The following is a 23,217-nucleotide window of genomic DNA, read 5'->3' on the forward strand; positions in this document are numbered from 1 at the left end:
CTTTTCCTTGCAGACCATTTCCCTTTGAATTAAACAAGAAAGTAACCAAGATAGCTGGTATTTTTATCCTTGCCTTATAAAGAAGGAAAACCAAGCTTAGAGTCTGAGCTGCTCAAGGTCATGCAAGGATGCGGCGTTTCTCTGGAGGGAAAGGGCAGTGGTCTAGTTCCTGAAACCCCCAGGAAAGAAGGGAGAGGGTAAGGGGGAGCTGTGGGACCCAGAGAGCCTTCTTTGCCCTCAGTCGGCCACCTTGGGGGAGGGGGAGCCGGCGTCAGTCGCGGGCGAGCCGGCCCTGGAGGAAGCAGGGAGGTGTGCAAACAGGGCGGCAGGAAATGAGAAAGCTCAGGAGCGCGGCCGGCCGAGGGGGAGATAAGTGATCTCCGTCCCGCACCTCCCGGGCTGACGTTGCTGGTGCCCGGACAGCCGTGTTTCTCAGTAACCTGAGTGCTCTCTGAATGTCTGGGCAGGGGAGGAGGGGGTGCTGGATGGGAAGTGGGTGGAGGGGGCCGTGCCAGTCAAGGGCTGGGGGATGCTTGCGGAGTTGCTCAGGAGGTCAGCAGGATCTTTTTCTCCTTGTGGCTGCAGGCCGTACCTGTGTGCATTAACTAAATAAAAGTACCTATATTATCTTAATGACTTTGTAACCGGCCTCAGTTCAAACACCACCAAGTCTTTCCGACAGAGAGGCCACCGAGCGTGGCAGTGACGCATCAGAGAGAATTGGGGAGTTACTTAATCTGACTTGTAAAATGGCAGTGGTAACGCCTACTTTGTCCGTTGTTTAATTAAACTTTGAATAAGATTGTGGATGGAAAGCAACTGGTCTCAGCCGGTCAGTCTCCTTCCGGCCCTCCTGGGACTGCCCCCTGTGGTTTATCTGTGTCTCCTAAGCGACACGCTATCTGCAGCCTTGTCTGACGCCTCAATTGGACAGGCATTTCTGAGCACGTAGGTCCCAGGCACTGTGGAGGCTCTGGGAATCTGGTGGGTCCAGCCCTGCCTGCCGAAGCTGGCAGCCCAGTGGGTGGGCAGTGATGCTGTGAAGTGTGCACGTGTATCCCGTGTGCATTTTTTGTCTTCTTTCTCCCACAGACTGTTTGCTCCTTGAAGATAGAGTCAGATACTTCTTCATCCATGATGACCGTATTGCCTGAACTAAAATTAAGGACGGGCGGGTTGATTTATATGAATATTCTTACAGAGACAGTGGAACAGAATAGTTGAAGACTGTGCTGACTTGGAAAACTCAGTGATAAGTTTGTTATTTCCACAGCACACAGCAAAATCCTAGATGCAATGGCTAGAGAAAGATTTGTTGTGTGACTGCCTTAAGAATGCATAAGCAGCTATGATTTCAGTGACCTCCAAATGCTCCCAAATTGCCTAAGGTCAGAGCAGTACAGTGACTGACAGGGTAAAGGCCCAGGTTAAAAATAAATGCCTGTTGCCCAGGAGGAGACCCACATTTGCCCTTTTGAGCAGGTTGAAAAGATCAGCAAGTGTCACCTTACAGAGAGAGAGAGGGGGGCCCCCAGGGCCAAGTGTCTCCAGGGAGTGAGAGGGGATTGGGGAGGGCTGGATCTGCCCGGATGGGTGAACAGAGGAGCCCTCGGGTGGCCTGGGGAAAGGAAAAGTGTGTGTTGGGGATCCGGGGGTCCCCAAGGGTCAATGTGAGGCTTGGAGAAGGGCCTCTTGCACAAGTCTGGCCTCTGCCCCATTTTGCCCTCACTCTTTTGGGACAGCCTTGGGCTGGGAGATTGAAGAACCCTCTGAGATTGGGGTCAATCTTCTTTTTTCTTCCCTCTAAAGGTGCTAAATAGGTTAAATGACTTGCCCAAGGCCACACACCTGTTTGGTGGCTGAGCTGGGTCTCAGAGCCAAGTGTCTGTACCCTGTGAATGGCGAGCCACCAGCTTGAATCTAAAAGGGCATCAGCCACAAAACAGGAGTGTTGGGGCCAGGCTGGGGCTGGGGGTGGAGGCATCTTGCCTGCCAGTGTCCTCACAGTGTCCCAGATAGTGAAGGTTGATGTCTTAACCTATACCCACCGCCCCCACCATCCCCACACTCACGTCTGTCAGCAGTGCTGGCTCTGGAATGACGCTGTCCCAGGACAGACAGCCGGGAGGGCTGCTCACAAGCGTCAGCCTCCTCCAGCAATTAACCCAGAGCACCAGGAGGTACTTGTCCTTCCCTAGATTGCTTCCGCTCTTTCCTAGCTTCTCAGCCTCCTAGTCTTCCACCTGTACAGCTGAGCGGACCCCCCACCTCACCTCCAAGTCCCTCCCATTAAGCCCTGGGAATCCAACTGGGTGCTCTCCCAAGCCTCCCACGGGGGTCTCTCCACAGGCTCAGCGTGTCCCTTTCTGATGCCAGAAGCCTTTGCAGACTGGGCCTGGGGGGACCACGCCTGCCTCCGCCTCCCTCCACTCAGCTTGGTGCTACTTCCTAGACAGCTTGCAGGCTCTTAGCAGGATACAGGCAAGAACTTAGTAACAATTTAGACTTCCCAGAAACAATGCGAAGGTTTTTGGTTCAAAATGAGAGGAAGCTGTTCAAATGTGCTGGCGCTGGGCCTCTCGGATAGCTCGAAGTTACAGAGAGTGAGGGCCTTCAGGAATGTCATCCTGGAAGGAATGACCAAAGACCTCCCTCTCCTCCTCCCTCCCTCCTCCCTCTGAAGGTCCCTGAATTATTAACACCACCATCTTCATTTCCATTTAAAATTTTATTACATCAAAAGAAAAAGAAACCCTCACAAAACAAAACAAAATTCTAAAACCTAAACCAACTCAAAGATAGAAGATTATTATCCAGGTGTAACTAAACCCCTCCCTGCAAAAAAAAAACACCTTACATTAAAAAATCCAAAAGAAATAGAAATGCCAGCTTCAAAAATATTTATCCAAAAAAGTAAGGCATCCACTTTACAAAAAAAACAATAACTGAAAGAGGGAAGGAGGCTGGAGAAATGAGAAGAGAGAACAAGAGGATGGTCCCCTGACCCTCTAGGGGCCAACCCCAGTCCGCCTGGAGTCTGCTCTGAAGGGACCATGACTCGGACCAAATTCGCATCTCACCAACACGGGCTCAGGCAGGCCAGGTGGGAAGCTGGGAGACCCGAGTGGGTCAGGAGGACTCCCAGGGATTTCAGTTTAAGCAGACAGGATGGGAAGTTTGGGGAAGGGGGTTTCTGCTTGGGATAAAAGGATCCAGTCCTTAGCACAACAGGTGTGACTGGGAGGCTGCAAGGGCCCAGGGCAAACACTAGTACCTTCTTTGGAGCACAGGGAATGGCACCCTCTGCCTGCAGGACAGGATGGCCACAAGTCCACATACCACAGAGGATGGGCGTTTTTGAGGGCCTCCAAAGTGGGTATCTTCTGCCACAGCCTTCTTATCCTGCCCTGGAGGCTGTCCAGACAGGACAGTGGTGGTAGCAGAAAGGAGGGAGGGGTTATCTGAGTTGGGGGAGGTGGGAGGAACTGGCCTTCAGAATACCTTTCTTCCCAGTCTCTGAGGCTGTGGGATGTGCACCTCTGGGGAGGTGGGAAAGAGCCCGCCCTCCTGGGAAGGCTTTTCATACCAGGTCTGTCTGGAGGGTTAGCAATAAGGGGGTATTTTTAGGTCCAGTTCTTGGATGGGAGGTGACTTAAGGCTGATTTGGCTCGGCTTTCAGGCATGAAGGGCTTGGGGAGCCTTTACACCCATCGGTCCCAGAGCCAAGGTCCAGAGAAGAGGAGAAGGGCAAGATGGGGGTGCCGGCAGTGCTGGCTGCCTGGGGCTGTTGGCGCGGTGTTGCGGGGTAACAGGGTGACGGCTTCTTCCCAAGGGGCTGGGCGGGAGGAGGAGCGGAGCTGCTTTGTCATTAGGAGAGAAATGTCCACTGCATTGAAAATAAGAAACTTTCTGGCTTCAGGAAGCTTTGGCACCGAGTTGGGGGCAGGATGCAGGGGCAGGGGCAGGGCTGGGTTTCTGCAATCTGAGCCTTTCCCAGTCTGTCCCACAGGCCTGGCTGGGGTTAGGGGGAGGGGGCAGTTCTGCTTGTTGGTCCTTAGCTCAGTGGGGAGTATTGTCTTATCAGGAACCTCACTCTGCTCAGGGGGCCAAGGCTGGGGAGGGGGAGAAGTGGGGAAGAGGGCAGAGGAAAGCATCACCTCTGATTTCTTGGGTCCCTAGTGAAGGGAGGGGGATCTGGGGCTCTCTAGCTGACCTTTAATTGTGACAGATTTGCTTGAGTCTGTCTCTCCCAACTGACTCACTGCTGCTGCCACGGTCTCTTGGAGCAGTGGCCTCCCTTGGGCTCAGGGGAGGGAAGGCCGTACTGAACTCAGGTTCCTGAGGAAGCTAATGAGGATGTGGGCTGGGAGGGAGGGCCCTACAGGGCACCCCTGTCTGCTCTACTCTCCTCTAACAGCTTGGAGTGTGGGCAGCCCTGGTAGGGGGCTTTGGACGCAAAGCTTTGGGGGCAAGAGGAGCTGGATCTTTGGGTACAAATGTCAGTATCTTTGTTTATGGTTTCTCACCATCCACACCCAGGTCCTGCCCCTGTTAGAAGCAGAGGTGTGTGTGCTTGTGTGTATGTGTGTGTGTGTGTGTTGGGGAGACCCAGGCAGGGAAGGAGGATAGAAAGGGGGATGAAGGAGGAAGGAAGCAGCCGAGAGGGGATGGTGGTCCTCAGGGCTCCACAGCATCCTTGTCCTTAGAGGCAGGGGGTTGGTAGATGGACTGATTCTGTAGCTTTGTGTCCTCACGTATCTCCTCTGTCTCTGAGTCCTCCTCCACCTTGGGGTACACAACCACACACATCTTCTGGCTCACCAGGGTCAGCAACTCTGCAGGAGGAGGCCACACAGAAACCAGGTCAATGTCAAGCTTCCCACCAACCTGGACAACCAGGCTGTGACCCTTCCAGCTCTCTTCATCTGGCCTCATCGTCTGGCCTCAGCGGAGCTGCCAGTGCTGTTAGGAGACTCCCTCTCAGGAGACGGCCACCTCAGCCACCTCCTCTGGGTCTGGGCAGCCCGCTTGCCAGCCACTCCTTCTTACCAAGGCCCCACGCCCATTGATCATCAGCCCGGGCAGCAGCTCCTGCAGGATGGCTACTCTCGCAGGCCTAAGTCCCGTGTGGGGATGTGCAATGTTCTTCTGTCCTCAGAGGTCTGTGGGAAGGCACCCACCCTTTCTTGCCCCGACTGGTCTCCAGCACTCTATGGACCAGCCTAAGCCTCTAGACCCTGGGGCAGGGAGCTCCCCCGCCAGACCATTATATCCCAGGCTGGGGACCCTCTATCCACCCAGAGCCTTCAACAACTCACCGATGAACTTATTGAAACACCTGGGCTTGTGTTGCCAGTAAACACCCAGGAAATAGACAGGCACCCCTGTCAGCATGATGGCCAGGCCGATGCCACACACCACGGGCTCCGACCACAGGCTGAAGACCAGCAGGAAGGCCCAGAACAGCAAGTAGATGATGGGGAACAGCAGGTTGACCTGTGGGTCGGAGGCACCGTTAGCTGTGGGGACCCCGCAGCCCCCGGGATCAGGGGGGCTCCCTCTTCTTCACCCACGGGGAAGCCTTTTGAGGGCAAAGCTAGGCTTCGCTCAACTCTGTGGCTCCCACATCCTGAGCCTTGATAGGGCAGGTGCTGTGTCAACAAATGTTGGTGAAGGTGGGCAGTGGGACGGTTAGAGTCGGGGAACTGGGGACAGGACGACCCTCATTGTCCTCCCAGGGGAAGGATCAAACAAGGCCGTCCGTCTCACCAGGGTCAGTCCTGTTTTGTTTTTAGCAGTTTGAGAGAATAAACCTGTCAAGACCAGAGAAATCAGGAAACCTAGCGTAGCATAAGGCAGTTGGGGGGCCTTGACTTTACTTCAGAAAGAAGCAAACTCTGTGGGCTCCACCCTCTCTTGGTGACCACGGTGCCGTCTTCTTCAAGACTCTAGACTCAAGACGGGAAGGTATAGCTCAGTGGTAGAGTGCTTGCCTAGCATGCACAAGGTCCTGGGTTCACTCCCCAGTACACCCATTAAAGTAAGTAAGTAAATAAATAAACCTAATTACCTCCCCCCTCCCCAAAATTAAAAACAGGACTCTAGACTCAGCTGCCTTTCTCCTCCTTGTCCTCTCCTCTCAGAGGGTAAGCATATGGAGGGAGATGGGGTTATTCTACTTCCTCTTCCCTCTAGCAGGCTTTCTAAGAGCGGGGGAAAGGTGGCAGTGAAAAATTTAGAGAACCCTCGATTTCCTCAGCTGGAAGAATCTTCTAGAAGTATCTAGTCTCTCTGTGTTTCCAGAATAGGACTGTTCAAATAGCTCAGAGATATACCCTATTCTTCTAATTTGCAGGAGAACCCGCAGCACTCCAGTGTCTTTTGTTCTGAGCAACTCCATCTGTTCCTATCACAAAGTTATTTCTTGTAGCAATCAATAGGTTCACCAGGCACCCTACCATGTGTAGGGCCATGGTAATTTTAAAAGGGAAGAATATGGAGGGCTGAAATGGACTGCAAAGACTCAAGGAAGAAAGGGCCTTGAGCGTGGAAAATGGTAAATATTTGGATAGGCAGATGGGAGAAGGAACATTCTGGGATGAAATGGAGAGGTAGCATAAGTGAATCCAGCTACCAGGAGTGACAGGCAGGGGACTGGTCAGACTAGAAGGTCCAGGAAAGATCAGCTGACTTAGCCCAGTAGGAAACAAAGGACTGACATGATGGAAGAATCACTCCATCTAACTTATTCCTCTAGCTTCAGTTTGCTCTGGTCCTGCCCCCAGTGGAGAATGGAAATGGCTGCTCCATTCACACATGGCCCTTGCTTCCCAAAGGGTCTCTCACCATCATGGAGATGATCAGTTGTGGTCAGCAGTGAATACAAGGTGATTTAAAAACTCTGAGTTTAGAGGGGAGGGTATAGCTTAGTGGTAGAATGCCTGCTTAGCATGCACGAGGTCCTGGGTTCCCCAGGAACTCCATTAAAAATAAACAAATAAATAAACCTAATTACCTCCCTCCCTTGAAAAAAAAGAAAATCCGAGCTTAGCTAGGACCAGTGGAAGATGGGGAGGGGGCCCCAAAAAGAGGTTCTCGCACCTTGATGGGGCGGAGGATGTTAGGCTTCTTCCAGCGAAGAACTATCTGTCCAGCAACCGTGACGCCATAGAAGAGGTAGTTGATGAAGCCCACGTAGTTGATGAGTGTGTACATGTCGCTGGTGACCAGCATCAGCAGGGTGGAGATGCACTGCGGGGTGTGGGAGAAGCTCATTAGTGGTCTGAAAAGTACTAGGAGTTGGGAGGACCTGTTGACAGGTCGGGGGCTGTTCCCCTGCCTCTAGGCAAACGATGCCATTTTATAATGGATATCTCAAAATGGAGACTTCACAACTGTCCCCGAGGAGCCAGGGCCATTGCTAATGCCTTCGCTGCCAGGAAGTTCTTTCTTGTTTTGATAATCGATTCATTTAACCACAGGTACGGCATGAGCACTAACCAATTAGAACAGATACTAGCTGTGAACAACAGGACTGGCCAACCCGGTGGCACCAGCTCTGGGCTACCCTGGTCTCATTTATATTTCTTCTTTGGTTGAAATTCAAGCTAATTTTGTTTTTTATCCCTTAGGGAAGATCGTTAACTGCAGATTAAGGCTGTATTCTAGCCATCATCCTATTTTCCTGGCTGAGTCATCTAATTTATTTTTCTTCCTTCCTTTTCTTTTTTTTTTTTCTTTAAAAAAAAAATCATAAACATTTATATAGCACTTCCTTAGTGCCAGGCCCTATTTTTAACATTCTACAAATATTAACTCATTTAACCCTCATAATATCCCTGGGAATTTTTCTTGATGGAGTCCACGTTCCAACTTCAAAATCATCTCAGTGACTTTCTCAGAACCATGTTCTTCCCTTCTGCTAATATGTTAAGGCCAGTGGAAGGTTCAGTTCTGTGAGATATGATGGTGAAAATAATCAAGATGATTTTAGGGGCTAAAAAAACCAGATTCTTACTGTACTGGCCTTACAGTCATAGTCCTGCTCCAGTGGCTCAAACTGAAAAAAAGTCTGTGGCCCGCTGGGAGTATTGAGTGTTCTCCAGCTGCCTTTCACCACTCACTAATCAAGATGACCTTCTTCCTGGATCTGAACATTCCGAAATTCCCCCTCATACTGTACAGTGAATGCCCTTGACTCCTGAGAGCTGTGCTATCCTGGTCTAACTGCTTCTCTGGAGGACCAAAGTCATTTTTGATGTTTTATCAGAATCCAGAAGGAAAAACATAACCCCAAAGAGTCACTGGGGACAAGTCTTTGCTCCTTTTTGCTCTCTCTAAATGATTCTACTCCAGGGCCATTCAAACCCCATTCCACCCCACTCCCCCATCCCAAATTTCCTTTTCTCCATTCTCAGTTTACCAGTCTTCCTTTCTTTATGATTTTTCTTATTTGGTGCACCCTGAACACTGAATTTGTTTCAGGGATGTTTCCCAAGAGGCTGGCAGGAAGGTGGATGGGGAGGGGTGGAGGTGTGCAGCGATCAGCCAGGAGCAGAGGCCCAAAGCTCCAAGCCTGTGGGTAACAGGTGCCAGGGGAACCAAGAAGTTTCTTTGTGAGGTTGTAGGATCTTGAGGCAGCCACTTCAGTCTGACCCAAAAGGATGGGAGAATGGAATGAGCCAGTCTGAGAGCCTTAAGGTATCTCAGGACTCAGGGTCTTTCCTTGGTTGATATTAATCAAGCCCATGTCTACCATTTGCCAAATTATCTAAGACCCAGAGACACCTAGAACACAAGGGTGACAGGAGCATGGGTGGGAAGTGTGAACTCCCAGATCCAAGAGCAGCACAAAGGGGAGGGTGTATGTCAGGCTGGCAGAGGGAGGGGTCCTTACTGTGAAGAGCAAGGCTGGGATTGGGGTGCAGCGCTTCACGTGGATCATGGCCAACACGCTGGGAAGGTGGCCTTCCCTGGCTCCAGCAAAGAACAGCCTGGCAGAGAGAAAAGCAGGTCACACACCACCCAAGGATGCTCCCTCCCCAGCCAGGCTCCCTTATCATCCCCCTTCCAGCTAGGTACCCGCCTTCTCGTGCACACCTTCCAGGACCCACGTTTACAAATGCGGGTGCAGGCAAACCAGAGGCAGTCAGTGGTTAAGTGGATGGGCTCTGGGGCGTGGAGACCCTGGGTGTGGTCTGGGTGGCTTAGGGTTACTGATTTCTGTTCCATCACGCTGTGGGGCTCTCACAATGCCTGGAGCACTGCAGGAGTAGCCTTTCTCCTTTGCCTGATGCCTTAATCCCTTTAAAAATGTGCCGCCTTCCTCCTCAGGCGATATGGATTCTTTGAGACATGGGGATTGAACTGTAGGTGGAAAGCCTTAAAAACAATGGTATCCTAGTAAGAAAGTAGTTGCTTATGTGGGGGTGGGGGATGGGTGGTAGACCAGAAAGGGACATGTGAGAACTTGGGGGATATGTGAAGATGTTCTATATCTTGTTTTGGGTGATAGTTACATGTCTGTCTACAATCATCAAAACTCACCAATCTGAAAACTTACAATCTATGTATTTTATTGCATGTAGATTATACCTAAAAATTTGTATCCTTAAGTTACTTATTCTAGTCCTCAAAAGCCATCCTAAAGAAATGAACAGAGATATATACACAAAGATATTCTGATGATAAAAAAAAGATTCAAAATAGTCAAAATGCCTTAAAGTGGGAGACTGATTACATAAGTTTTGGCATATTCATAAGATGGAAGGTTATGCAGTCAAAATAATGTTTTTAGAAGAAACATTATATGAGAACATGCTCACAATATAACATAAAATGAAAAAAGCAAGATAGAAAACTGTACAATTCCATACAGGGTGATTCCAATTAATAAAGATGTTATTTATAGGCATGTAAAAACAAACATTAAAATACCAACTGATTATCTCTGGGTGGTGGAATTATGAGTAAGTTAAATTTTCCGTCTTAGATTTTATAAATTAAAAAGATTTAAATAGATAGGAAGCTTATAATTAGAATAAAAATTATTTCAGTTAAATTAACATTTTTATTTTGAGACAATCACAGATGTACATGCAGTCGTAAGAAATAATGCAGGGTGACCATATATATCCCTCACCCAGTTCTCCCACTGGTAACATATTGCAAAACTATAGTACAATATCATGACTAGGATAGTGATGTTAACAAGTTATTTTTAAAAGAGAAATTTTAACATAAAAAGCAGCACTTCTTCCTCTTTCCTCTCCCAAGAAAAAAGAGAATACTATAAGCCGTTAGGAGTCATTTAGATATTAGTGTGAATTAGATCCCTTTTTTTTTTCCCTAGGATTTTGTAGGGAAAGGAGTACCTGAGGGGTGAGAGGAAGGGGATAGTGTGATGGGGACAGGAAGGCACAGAATCAGCAGGCTGGGAGGTCCAAGAGAACTGTCACTTTGTAATTTGTGTACCGGGGTGAGTGGAGCCAGCAGCTCATCAGAAGTGTGGGAGTGGATTCGGGCCCCACGGATTTGTATGTACCACCATCAGGTGCCATCATCAACTACCTCGGCCAGTGTCGCTGGTTTCATGCAGCCACATGGCACTGACCCTCTGTAGCACAGCCTCATGCACCCGATGGGGCCCCAGGTGCTCTGTGGGCTTCACCATGCACATAACCAGGGTCCTGCATTCACAACCCTCCTCCACATGCAGCCAGGACCGCGTGGAGTTGTCAAGTTCAACAGTATTTGCAAGTCAGGTTCACAAGAGGCAATCTTTGCCCAGCTAGCCGACAACAACGGAGGAGACACGACGTGAAGCAAGACACACACGCACACACACTCCTGCTCCTCAGGAAGGATCATCCTCTCCATAGCCTGAAACATGAAAGTGTTAAGAGAGAGAAAAAGGGGAAGGAGGAGGAAGGAAGGAAGGAGCCGGAAAGATGAGTAGAGGAGGCCGGCTGGGTGAGCTGTACCTCTGAATCGGAGGCCGAGCGCACCAGGGCGGCCGCCTCCCGCATGCACACACAGCTGGACCACATGCATGCAGACCGCTGCTCGGCCTGCCGGAGGGACAAACCCCACTCTAAAGTGACTGTAGCCAGTCATCCTCCTCCAATAGATCCCAGAGAGCCTCATGAGTCACTGCTCTTCCACTGCTCGCCCTCGGCTGGGGCCTCCAGGTGGACACTGCTCCTGTGTAACACGCACACGAGGTTGCCATGGGTGAGTGTCCGAAGGTCCTGGGGTACTGGGGATGCCCACCCTCCCTCCTTCCTGCCCTGGGGCCTGAAAACATGGCACTCCCTTGTCATTTCACTGGAACTCCTCCCTGATGTGACTGGTGGCTTTGGAAGCAGCTGATCTCAGGGGCTCAATGCTTTTGCCATATCTTTTGAGGAGGGCTGTGCCTTTGGGGGTGGGGGGCTTTCTGAGAACCCTGGGAGGACCCCTTGAACCACAGCACTGGAAATCAGCCAGCAAATGTGGGCCTCAGTTGCCCATTCGGGAGACAGCAAGACGGGACACCAAGGAGGGGGCTAGACTTTCAGGTGAGTGAGGGACAAGCTGGGGGCTCCTGGGCCCACTCAGGCATCTGGCTTCCCTGAGAGTTTGAGGGTGGGGGACTCAGCTTTGGACAAATACTTTTCTTCCATTCTTCCCCGCCCATCTCACTTCATACCTCTAACTGTCTCATGGGTACATGGCTATGTGAAGGCCACCCACAGCCACCTGCTTGTTTTCCAGAGAGGAGCCTGCGTCCTCAGGGCGCTCAGAGATGAGCCCTTTCTACCTGCAGTCTGGGCCCAGAACTTCCATGGGAGGCTGGCCCAGAGGCCCCAGGCATGGGTCCCTCCTGGTCTCTTTCAGAGTGGGGTTCCTTTCCAGCCAGCACTGCCTGCTTCCAGGCAAGTGGAAACGGGGCCCTGAGGCTGCAGCTGAGACACCGTCCTGCTGCCAAGCATGCAGCCTGGGGCCTCCTCAGCCCTTGCTTCTCTGGACAGGAGCTGGGATGGTGCTGCTTGCCACCACACATCAAGCCACACACGTCGTGCGTCACCACACGAGCAGCACGGGCTCCTCCGCGTCCACACAGACACACGCACACACCCTCATGTGAGCAATCACCACCTGCAAAGTCACCGCCCAGATGCCCGCACAGACCCCCGCTGACGGAGACAAGCCCCCCACATATACACAGAGCAATATGCACAGCAGAGTGGCCCCTGGCCTGTGAAGGGCCCAGATGGCACTCACCGGGAGGAGGTGAAGAGGGATCCATTGACTCCTCCAAATGTAGACAGGGCGACGGAAATGGGCATGATCCAGGCCATGACCCCTAGGAGCTTCTCTCCAAAAGTCTGGGAGAGGAAACAAGGGGATGAGCAGAAAAGGAGAGGTTACAGCCTCCCACCCTTGCTAAGTCTCTCTGGCTAAGATATTGGGGGGAAAGTGCTAAGAGCAAGCCATTACGTAGGCTGAGTGAGAAAAGGTGGTGAAGCTATAGACTAGTCTTCATGTGTTGAAAGGATATAAAATATTGGGGGGGGGGTCCAGCTTCTTCTATATTCTCTGAGCCAAGTACAGACTCAATTTATACCACATTTATATTTATATATAATTTATGGCACATTATGGGCGAGGGATTGCTGAGAAGAGCTCTCCTGCTGGGTGGGGCTAGCAATCATGTGAACAGGCTGCCAGGGCACTTTGGAGGGCCTCTTTCTTTCCAATCTTCAGAGGTAAGACACAGGATGACTGTGGCAGGGTGGGGTCATGGCCCAGGTGAAGCCACGTGAGGGAACTGCCTGGCTTCCAGGTCTTTCTTGGATACCAAGGACCCCAGTGCCTTGGACCTGCAACGTCTCCTCCCCTAAAGAGCACAAACTGCACACATGTTTCCCTGATGACAAAAGGAGTCAGGTAGTGCAGGTGAGGATGTGGAGGCAGAGAAAAATGGCACGTCTTATGCAAGATTACGTCTTTCTGAGGAGGAGCCTGTCTCCTTTATACAAGCATCCCATTCAGAGTTTAAAGTGCCCTAGATCAGGAGTTGGCAAATTTTTTTCTGTAAAGGGTCAGATAGTAAATATTTCGGCTTTGCAGGCCACAGGATGTCTATGGCAATGGCTCAGTTCTGCTGTTGTAGCTGGCTGTTACAGCCTGGCTGTCCATTTGCTCCTGGGCACCTGAAGCTGTGGCTTTTGTCCTGAGGACTTGGGATGAATTCCATTTCACCAATCCACGGATCAGGGGACAGTGAGTGGGGCTAAACCGGCAAGTCTTTCAACATTCCTGGTCTGAGGGAGTGCAAATTTGATTTCTTTTTTTTTTTTTTAAATTGAAGTATAGCTGAATTACAATGGTTCAGGTGTACAGCAAAGTGATTCAGTTATACGTGTCTATCCCTCTATTCTTTTTCAGATTTTTTCCATGATAGGCTACTATAAGATTTTGAATATAGTTCCCTGTGCTATACAGTAGGACCTTGTTGTTACCTACTTTATATATAGTAGCATGTATCTGCAAATCCCAGCTTCCTAATTTATCCCTCCCTGAGTTTGATGTCTTACCACAGCAACTGCGTTTGATGCCAGCAGCTCCTGGGGGGACATTGCAGTGACATAAGCAACATTGGCAAAGACATACACAAATGTGACCAGTGGGATGGAGATGAAGATGGCTCTGGGAAGGTTCCTGTAGAGGGAAAGGAGGTGAGAGAGGAAAGGCCTGGTACCTGGGACCACCTGCCTCATCATGGGGTCCAGGGAGCGCCTTCTGTCTTTCTAACACCAGGCTGACACTGCAGCCTTCTGTGATGCTCCCTCTCCCCGGGGGGTGGATTTGTCTCCATATGGGCAGGATGATTGAAAGGAAATGGGGCAGCTTAGGCTGGGAATATGCTCCACACCTGTTGAATTCTCTCTGATCAGAATTTCCACAACGCACACCCCGGCCCCCTCTTCAAGACACAAAGACCTGCCTGTCATGGGACAGGTAAGTAAGATGCTTGGAATCCTCTCAGGGCACATTTCATTCTCTAAGGCAGTGGTGTTACCTCAGCACCATTTTCCTCTTTTAACCTGCTCTGGGATGGTCACTGGGTCATTTTTCTGCTGGCAGGGTGGGTGATAAATGGTTTAAATTCCTGGGAAATGAACTGTCTCTTCAGGATAGACCAGGTCACAGTCAGAAGGGGGCTGAGGGGAGAAGTAGACAGTGGTCACCTGGCTCCCTCTTTCCATGAATTATCGTGGCAGCTGTTACTGAAAATCATTTTACCATATATATAATCGAGGACTTATTTCTGGCTATTTTATTCTGTTGGTCTATACGTCTCTGGTAAGGCAGTACCATGCCTTTTTTTTTTTCTTTCATGGAGGTACTGAGGATCGAACCCAGGACCTCATGCATGCTAAGCATGTGCTCTACTGCTGAGCTATACCCACCCCGCTGGCTCCCTCTTTCCAGAGGCAGGTGCTGTGGATTTTGAAGGGAAAGAGGGGAGAGCTGGGCTACTGCAACTCACTTGTAGGGATCAACAAGTTCCTCAGTCACGTAATTCAGAAAGTTCCAGCCTCCATAGGCAAAGGAGCCCTGAAGGAAAGCCAGTGCGATGAGGCCGATGTCGGGTTCTTGGAAATTCTCAAATGCATTCTTTGGCTCCAGCCAGAAGTATTGTCCTGTGGACAGGGGCAGGAGGCTGCTCAGAGAGACACGTCAGAGGCCCGGCAGCCCCTAGTCCTGGTCTCCAGTGAACCTCACATACTGGAGAACTAGGCCAAAAGGAGCAGAGAAATACAGGTCCAGGACCCCCCTTGAACCCGGTAGCCATGAGTCCAAATGGGGACTCAGGTTCAAAGCACAGCTATGAATGCTCCTTTTTCAAAAGGCAAAGTTCCTTGGGAGGAAAGGCCAGGGAGGTTGCTAGTCAGGGCAGGGTAAATTGGAGATGGCTTGCTAGGAGGATTTGGAGGGTTGGAGTCACTGTCAGTGTCCACATCCTTATGAAGACAGCATCAAGAACAAATGACACTCAAACAAAGCTTCCATGATGCTGTTATTAGCTCAAGCTTGTTCTCTTTGTCAATATCCACTAGTCTCTCCCTAAGGCATGTGTTTGGTCCCCCTTTTCATGGCGTAGGTCTCCTGAAGGCAGGGGTCCTGCAGTGAAGAGCTTTTCAATTGCCTTCCCAGCCCTCAGCACACAGTGTCCTGCACACAGTGGGCCCTCAAGAAAGGCTGCTGAGTGAGGTCATAGTGAGATACTGCGTAGCTGACCACACTTTACATCTTCGTCTCTACTCGAGCATTTGGACAGGAAATAAGGAGATGAGAGTGATCAGGAGAAAGCACTGGGACCAGATTGGGAGGGACTCACTCTCTTTGAAAATACAGCCCAGTGATTTCTTTAAGTCTAAATTGCTGGAAATAATATAACCTGCTAAATAATTTAATCTAACGGATGAAAATAATTAAGCACGTTATATAGCAGAACCTTAATTCTGTTTCCTGGAGTCAAAATCCAGGCACCTCACATTGCCTCCAGGACTTGTGGGGGGGGGTGAGGGGGAGGTCTCTCTGTTAGTCATCTGACTTTCTCCAGGAGGCAGTGACACTGGGCAGAGCCTAGTGCTGCCACGGGTCCCATGGAAACCAAATATAGACTCGGGCTTGGAAAGGACCAAATCCAATGGAGAATGTTGGCAGGGGCCCCAGGAATGTAGAGCTTTCTCTTGTAGAGATTATGAGTAATTTGGAAACGTATAAAAATGTCCTCTGTCTCCCATTTTAAGATGTGGACAAGACACAGTATAAGATACCAGGAGCTGCCCTGGAGCTGGGACAAAAGGGCAACAGGAGTCCAAAGATCTGGAATCTTCTCCTACCTGTGTTGGAGCCATGAGGGCAGCATGGGAGGACTAAACTCTGCACACCAGAGGGGGCCGTCCCAACTCCCAGCCACCCTGGGGGAGATAGTTTCTCATTCCCTTTGTCAAGCAAGGGAAGAAGAGAAGTCATTCAAGGACAGGTTTGGGAAATCTCAGGGTGTGCACACATCCAAAGACAGTGTGAGGGGTGTGTACGTGTCAGGGGCGGGGCAAGTTCTGAAGACACTCACCTTTGCAGATCTGTACAACTCCCATGATGATGATCAGGCCCAGCGCCAGGAGCTTCCCAGCTGTGAACACATCTTGAACCCGGGTGGCCCACCGCACACTGGCACAATTGACCCATGTGAGGAGCACTGAAATGACAGACCCCCAAACATACCCTCAAGCCAGAATGAGGCTCCAAGACACCCTCTGCATAAAAGCAGAAATGTTCTTTGCTCCTGATACAAGATTGTAACAGGTGAGCCAATGCCACAAGCTCAGCCGCAGTGTCCAGAAACCTTGGCTAGGTTAGTAGGTTAGGTTACAAATGGGGATTACGTGCCACGACTCAGAGCTTGGTCAGGACACGCCCTGCCTAGGGCTGGAAGCCAGCAGTGGGCATTGGCTTTGGAGAAAAACCAGCATCTCATCAGGGCATGTGTGGGCTCTGTTTTCAAGATATTGTATGTTCAAGAGGAGCCCTGAGCGACTGGTACGATCCTGGATGTCATCTTCCTGAACCTGATTTTAGGAAGAGGTTTATTTTATTTAATTGTTTAATTGAAGTGTAGTTGGTTTACAATGTTGTGTTAACTTCTGGTGTACAGTACAGTGATTCAGTTACATGTGTGTGTGTGTGTATATATATATATATATATATATTCCTTTTCATATTCTTTTTCATTATAGGCTATTACAAGAGGAAAGAGGTTTAGATGAATCTATTGTTACTTAGGTTTATCAAGGTATATGTTACACATAGTAAAATTCATTTTTGTAAGCGTACAGTTTGATGAGATTTGACAAATATATTCAGGTGTTTAATCACCCCTACACTCTCTCTATAGAACACTTCCAACACTTTAAAGGTTCTCTTGCATGTTGTGCTCCTTTGAGGTCAGTCTCTTTCCCCTACATCCCGAAACCACCAATTTGATTTCTATTCCTATGATTTTACCTTTTTCAGAATGTCACATAAATGAAATCATACAGTATGTAGCCTTTTCTCTCTGACTTATTTCATTTAACATGGTGCTTTTGAGATCCATTCATGTTGCTGTATATACTATAGTTCCTTTTTATTGTCAAATAGTGCTCCTTTATATGAATGTATCAGTTTTCTATTCATCTACTGGTAGACATCTGGATGGCTCCCAGTTGGGGGTTATTATAAATAAAGCTGCCATAAACACTGGCACAGAAGTCTCTGAGTGGATTGTAGAGGTCTTTGACTAGAGTTTTCATTTCTTTTGAGTAAATACCCAGGATGGGATTTTGGGTCATAAGTGAAAGTATGTTTAACTTTGTGAGAAACTGCCAGACTGTTTTCCAAAGTGGTTCTATCATTTTACATTCCCACCAGCAATGTGCTTTCCTGTTGCTCTGCATCCTTCTCAGCATTTGGTATTGTCAGCTTCAAAAGCTTGACTCTTCTAAAGGAGTCTGTGGTGGTATTTCATTGAGGCTTTGATTTACATTTCCCAAGAGACTAAGGATGTTGAGCATGATTTCACGTGCTTATTTGCCACCATCCTGATATCTTTGGTGGCCTTGAGGGCTAGGAGTCATAGGCTCCCAACAGAAATGCCAACATGATGGAACCTCCAAGGGCTGGCTGAAGGCTCAGAGGCTGAGCACTAGGACACTGTTACCACCACACTCCCTAAGCAACCCATGGGAGCCCTGGGGCTGCAGGAAGGGGACCCAACTTCCTAGTAGTTATGAAGCACTTGAGAATAAAGAAAAAAAAATTAAAATCTTCTTGCTTCCCCTTCCCCTGAAACAGTGACCAGTACCCCTCTAGTTCTCCAAGGGTACAAGCCATATGTATAAAAGCACGAGACTCTATACTTTCTTCAAGCTTTTAATCAGGCCTCTGACTTCACTTGAACAGGTGATCAAGTTACATCAATACCTTATCCTTAAACTGTGCTTTTACTTTTCAAGTATTTTCCAACCTTCCTTGATTTGGAGCACACTTCTGCAGGCTAAGAACCTGACATTATTATCCATCTGTAACCTTCCTCCTTGCCCTGTTTCTACCTGGCAAGCTCCTTCTCATCTTTCAAGACCCAGTTCAAATGTACCTGTACTGTGAGTCTTTATTATTTTATTTATTCCTGACAAGGTGCCTGCCAGGTAAGATGTATCAGCCGCATTTTATAGACAAGGAACAAAGTTCATCCCTCCTCTCTATTCCCAGATCACTTTGTTAATATCTAAGGTTGGTACTTTTTTTTTTTTTTTGTATTATAATTATCTGTTTCTTTTACTCTGTCTCCTTGTAGACTAGAAGGGCAGGACTGTGACTTTTCCAAATTTTTAATCCCAAGGCATATCACTGGTACCTGCAAACAGTAGGTGCTCAACAAATATTTCATACTCAAAGAAAATGCCACAATTCATTAATCTTTCAATCTCATCTCAGTCTACACGTTCCATGCACACCAATCGCCCTAGGAATTTCCTCAGTTGGTTTCAGAGTCAAAAGGGCAGCAGGAAGCTTAACTTCGAGGGTAGGAACTCTTGACTCACGGTGGAGGAGCTTTTGCCCAAGACGGTGTCATATAAGGAAAACCACAACATGTTGTCCAAGGTAGGATTTTGAGTACCGGAAGTGGGAGAACATTTTGTAAATGTTCCGAGGGACGGAGATGTTCTGATATGTACACTTTGGTTTATCTTACTCAATTCAATAAAGAGTTCAGGATCACATGCCTGGTAACAGTTCAACCTAAATCACTCTAAACTACTGGGCCTGTAATCGCAACTTCTTCCCAGGGGACCTGAAGCATGCTCGGTACAAGGCTGGGCATCTGGGACCTGGGAGTTCAAACAGATACAAACAATAGTGACTAAAGGATAAAGGAGGCTGCTCTATGAAAGGAAGATTAGGAAACAAAACCCTTGTGGCTCCAGGATAGGGAAGGATTACAGAATAAGGAACTAGATCTCATCAAACAGAAAAGAAAATCATTCTCACTGAGGGGAGGAGAGGGCAGGGCCTGGAGGAGGAATGTGCTGGGATAGAAAATGTAAACAGGACCTATCTAGGCAGCTAGAGAGACTTCTTCACCCTGTTCCCTGGGGGATGGGAGAGGTTTGAAGGAAGGGGCAATTTGTCATATTAACTTGCTGTGGGTGCCTTCTGTCCCTCCTGAGCTAATCCCCACAAGAACCCAGCCTTTGACTAATATTTAACTTTTAGCCTTTTCAGGGAACTTTCAGACATAAAAGAGAAATCCTGACAATGGGATGGGGGAAACAGGCTGCCTCATCTCCTTGGAACAATGGCTGCAGGCCTCTTCTGATCCTTCGCCCTGCAGTTGGCCAACACAGCATGTGACTATGGGGAAAGAGGGCACTTTCAGTCTCCCTGTACCACAGGAGAGCGTCCCTCACAGCAGGCTGAAACTTGAGCCTCCATCCGGAGAGGAAAGGTCAGTGAGGGAAGGCAACACTTGCCAAGACCCTGCCCTGCTCAGGCGTCCTGCCTCTGCCTGTCTGTACCCAGCACCCTTCTGCTGCTGATGGCTACGTGCCCTCTCTCTTCTTAGCAAGACCCTGAATTCTACATGTTTGAGATACTGTGACCTCAGGGAAGCCACATGAAGATGGGGACCAGTGGCCACTGCAGATTGAGATGTGAGGGTCTTCATCCATCTACCCATCCATCCCTCCATCCAACCAACCATTATCTACAAAGAACCTACAAGTTCTAGATACTCTGGTGAGGGGTGTTATAAACAAGACACAAGTCCTTTCCTGTGATCAGGAAGCTGACACTGTAAGAGGGGAGATGGCTGAGCTAAAAGGTGATCACAAAGCAATATGGTGTCAGTAGAGCTCTTCACAGAAGCTGGCAGGCATCTGTGAGGAGCCCCTAGCCCTGCTCAGGGAAGTCGAGATGCTTCCTATAGGTAGGAAAGAGCGCAGTAACAGAGAATTTTATAATTGGGGGCTAGCTGGACAAAACAAACAAGAAGGCATAAGACTCTGGTTCTAGTCCATTGCAGTCTGGCTGGGGGGTGGGGGTGGGTGGCTGCTTCTCTAGACGGCCCTCTGGAACCTCAGCCTTCTCTGTATTTCTTGGGCGTTTTCTCCTCTTTTTCTTTTCTTTCCATTCTGTTTCCTGGCTTTAAAAAAATAGGTGAAAAGGCTATCAAGAAGATGAGACTTCAAGAAGATGCTGAAGTCAGGGCCTGGTTACTTAATCTGCCCAGTTTGAAAAGCTTAATGTCAAAGTGACAAGAGGGATACCAAAAAAAAAAAAAAGAGAGAGAGAGAGACAGGCAGGTCTCAGAACCCAGTAATCTCATGCCCTGCCCAGAGCCCAGGGCCTAGCAACTGCCAAGCAGGAGAGGTGGGCTCAAAGCCTCCTGCCCATGGGGAAGCTGCGGAACTGGCAGGGACGCAGAGTCCTTGTCAGACCCATGACAGTGCAGATTCCATCACTGACCTGGAATGTGTCCACTGTGGAGAGGGTGAGTAAGCGCCTGCTCCCTGCGGAGAGGTACCCCTAAGCCCCAGCCCAGCCCTCATCCTCAGACTCTGATCCCTGGGGAGTCACAGAAGCCTCTCATTCACTTCTTCCCCTTGACAATGACATCAGAACTTATGGGGCCTGTGACAGGCAGAATAATCACCTTCCCAAAAATGTCAACATCCTAATCTTGTGAATGTTACCTTGCAAAAGGAATTTCACAAATGTGATTAAAGATCTTCAAGTGGAGAGGTTATCCTGGATTATCTTAGTAGGCCCAGTGTCATCACAAGAATCCTTATTACAGGGAGGCAGGAGGGTCAGAGTTAGAAAGGGAGATGTAATGATGGAAAACAGAGGTCAGAGACAGAGAGAAAGAGAGGTGTGAGTGCTCGCTTCAGCTGCACATGTACTAAAATTGGAACAATACAGAGAAGAATACATCCCTGCATGTGGATGACACACAAATGTGTGAAGCCTTCCATATTTTTATAGAAAACAAACTTATGATTACCAAAGGGGAAGAAGAGGGAGGTATAAATTAAGAGTTTGGGATTAGCAGATACACATTACAATATACAAAATAGATAAACAACAGGTCCTACTGTATAGCACAGGGAACTATATTTAATATCTTTTAATAGCCTATAATGAAAAGAATATGAAAAGGAATATGTTTATATATATATATATATATAACTGAATCACTATGCTGTACACCAGAAACTAACACATTGTAAATCAACTATACTTCAGCTAAAAAAAAAAACAGAGAGAGTGATTTGAAGATGCTATGCTGCTGACTTTGAAGACAGAGGAAGGGGCCATGATCCAAAGAATACAGATGACTTCTAGAAGCTGGGAAAGGCAAGGAAACAATTCTCCCCAGAGCTTCCAGAAGGGACACAGCCTTGCTGACACCTTGAATTTAGGACTCCAGAATGGTAAGGTAATAAAATCTCTGTAGTTTACTCAGTTTGTGGTAATTTGTTACAGCAGCGATAAGAAACACATACAGGGCCAGACACCACGCAGAAAGAAAGCAGGGGGCATACCCTTCAAGGGGGAAAGCTTTTCAAGAGCTACCAGGCAGCACACACCAGGACCCCAAAGGAGTGCCCGTCACAGGCCTTGCACAACCCCAGGTGGAGGGAAGAGTGGGGGCACTCTGGGTGCGGGCAGTGAAAGCGAGGTCACCAATGTGCTGACCTGGTTGGCGAATTTCCACATCACATGCAGCACACGACAGCATCCTGATGCTTGCACACACCCAGATCCTGTAGCTAGGTGTCACTGCCTCCTCTTCCTCCCCTTGGTAATTCAATATAGTAGTAAACAGGCTTGCCCTAAGGTAACTCTAGCTGTGCTTTTCGTCTCAGGAAAATTCAGGGCAAAAGACTCCCTATATCCCTGCTTCATCTGATCCTGGGTTCTCCAGTCTCCTCCATGGTCCATAAAACTGCGGGTCCACATACGCAACCCAGATGCACAAACACAGGTCCAAGAGTTATAGACCTCCTGTAAGGTAGGTGCAGTGCCAGGATGTTCATAGACACAAGTCATTTGTTCTCTGCCCCCAGAAATGTGCTGCTCTCCTAACTTTACTGACCAGAGGCTACAACCAAAGGCCATAAAAGACGTCACGATGGAAAGTCAAGACATGAATGAGCTCAGGAGTCCAGAGTCTGAGTTCACTCCTCCTGGTGGAGGGTAAGGAACAGCCCCACTGTGTGCTATCTTGTCAAGCATGACACCCCGTGCACTTCAGCAGAGCCCGCTCTGTGGCTTCCCCAGGTGGAGTCGATCAGCCGGAGGGGAGGCACACGAGGTCAAAGGATTACAAATACTGGAAGGAAAGAATAGGAACAATATTCCGGGGGAAATTTTACCTTAAATGGATACATTATAGACTATAGGTAAAAGAGGCAATTTAAAATCCATCTCTTGAGCTCAACATCGCTAATCATCAGGGAAATGCAAATCAAAACCACAGTGAGATATCACCTCACATCTGTCAACATGGTTATCAACAAAAAGAACACAAATAACAAATGTTGGGGAGGATGTGAAGAAAATGGAACCCTTGCACATTGTTGGTGGGAATGTAAACTGGTGCAGTCACTGCAGAAAGCAGTATGGAGGTTTCTCAAAACACTAAAAATAGAACTACCATATGACCCAGCAATTCCACTCCTGGGTCTATGTCCAAAAAAAACCCAAAAACACTAATTCAAAAAGATACATGCACCCCAATGTTCATAGCAACATTATTTATAATTGTCGAGATGTGGAAGCAACCTAAGTGTCCATCAACAGATGAACAGATAAAGAAGATGTGGTGTATGTACACAATGGAACACTACTCAGCCATAAAAAAAGAATGAAATTTTGCCGTTTGCAGCAACATGGGTAAACTTGGAGGGTATTGTGCTAAGGGAAATGTCAGATGGAGAAATACAAAAATTATATGATATCTCTTATATGTGGAGTCTAAAAAATACAACAAACTAGCAAATATAACAAAAAAGAAACAAACTCACAGATAAAGAGAACAAACTAGTGGTTACCAGTGGGGAGAGGGAAGGGGGGAGGAGCAATATAAGGGTAAAGGAGTAAGGGGTACAAACTATT

The 23,217-nt window shown here is 48.5% G+C and overlaps 1 protein-coding gene and 1 non-coding gene across 6 annotated transcripts in view; one reads left to right on the forward strand and one right to left on the reverse strand.

Annotated features, from left to right (window-relative positions):
* Positions 1-2,709: 2,709 nt before the first annotated feature.
* The window catches only part of SLC7A8 (solute carrier family 7 member 8), a 49,751-nt gene continuing 29,243 nt past the window's right edge, over positions 2,710-23,217 (reverse strand). For 4 of the 5 annotated variants that reach the window (XM_032481707.1, XM_014551642.2, XM_014551643.2 and 1 more), the window contains 8 exons: positions 16,130-16,255; positions 14,537-14,690; positions 13,581-13,704; positions 12,265-12,368; positions 8,897-8,993; positions 7,102-7,251; positions 5,319-5,496; positions 2,710-4,835 (listed from right to left, as the gene is read on the reverse strand). In XM_032481707.1, the coding sequence (XP_032337598.1) occupies positions 4,678-4,835; positions 5,319-5,496; positions 7,102-7,251; positions 8,897-8,993; positions 12,265-12,368; positions 13,581-13,704; positions 14,537-14,690; positions 16,130-16,255 (1,091 nt within the window). In that variant the 3' untranslated portion in view covers positions 2,710-4,677. Of the gene's footprint in view, positions 4,836-5,318; positions 5,497-7,101; positions 7,252-8,896; positions 8,994-12,264; positions 12,369-13,580; positions 13,705-14,536; positions 14,691-16,129; positions 16,256-23,217 lie in introns of those variants that run through there. The other variant, XM_014551644.2, reaches the window with a different exon arrangement.
* LOC116664642 lies at positions 20,975-21,077 on the forward strand. Its single transcript, XR_004321157.1, has one exon. It is a non-coding gene; the product is annotated as a U6 spliceosomal RNA (small nuclear RNA).

The sequence above is a fragment of the Camelus ferus genome, chromosome 6 (assembly GCF_009834535.1).
Source record: "Camelus ferus isolate YT-003-E chromosome 6, BCGSAC_Cfer_1.0, whole genome shotgun sequence".
NCBI lineage: Eukaryota > Metazoa > Chordata > Mammalia > Artiodactyla > Camelidae > Camelus > Camelus ferus.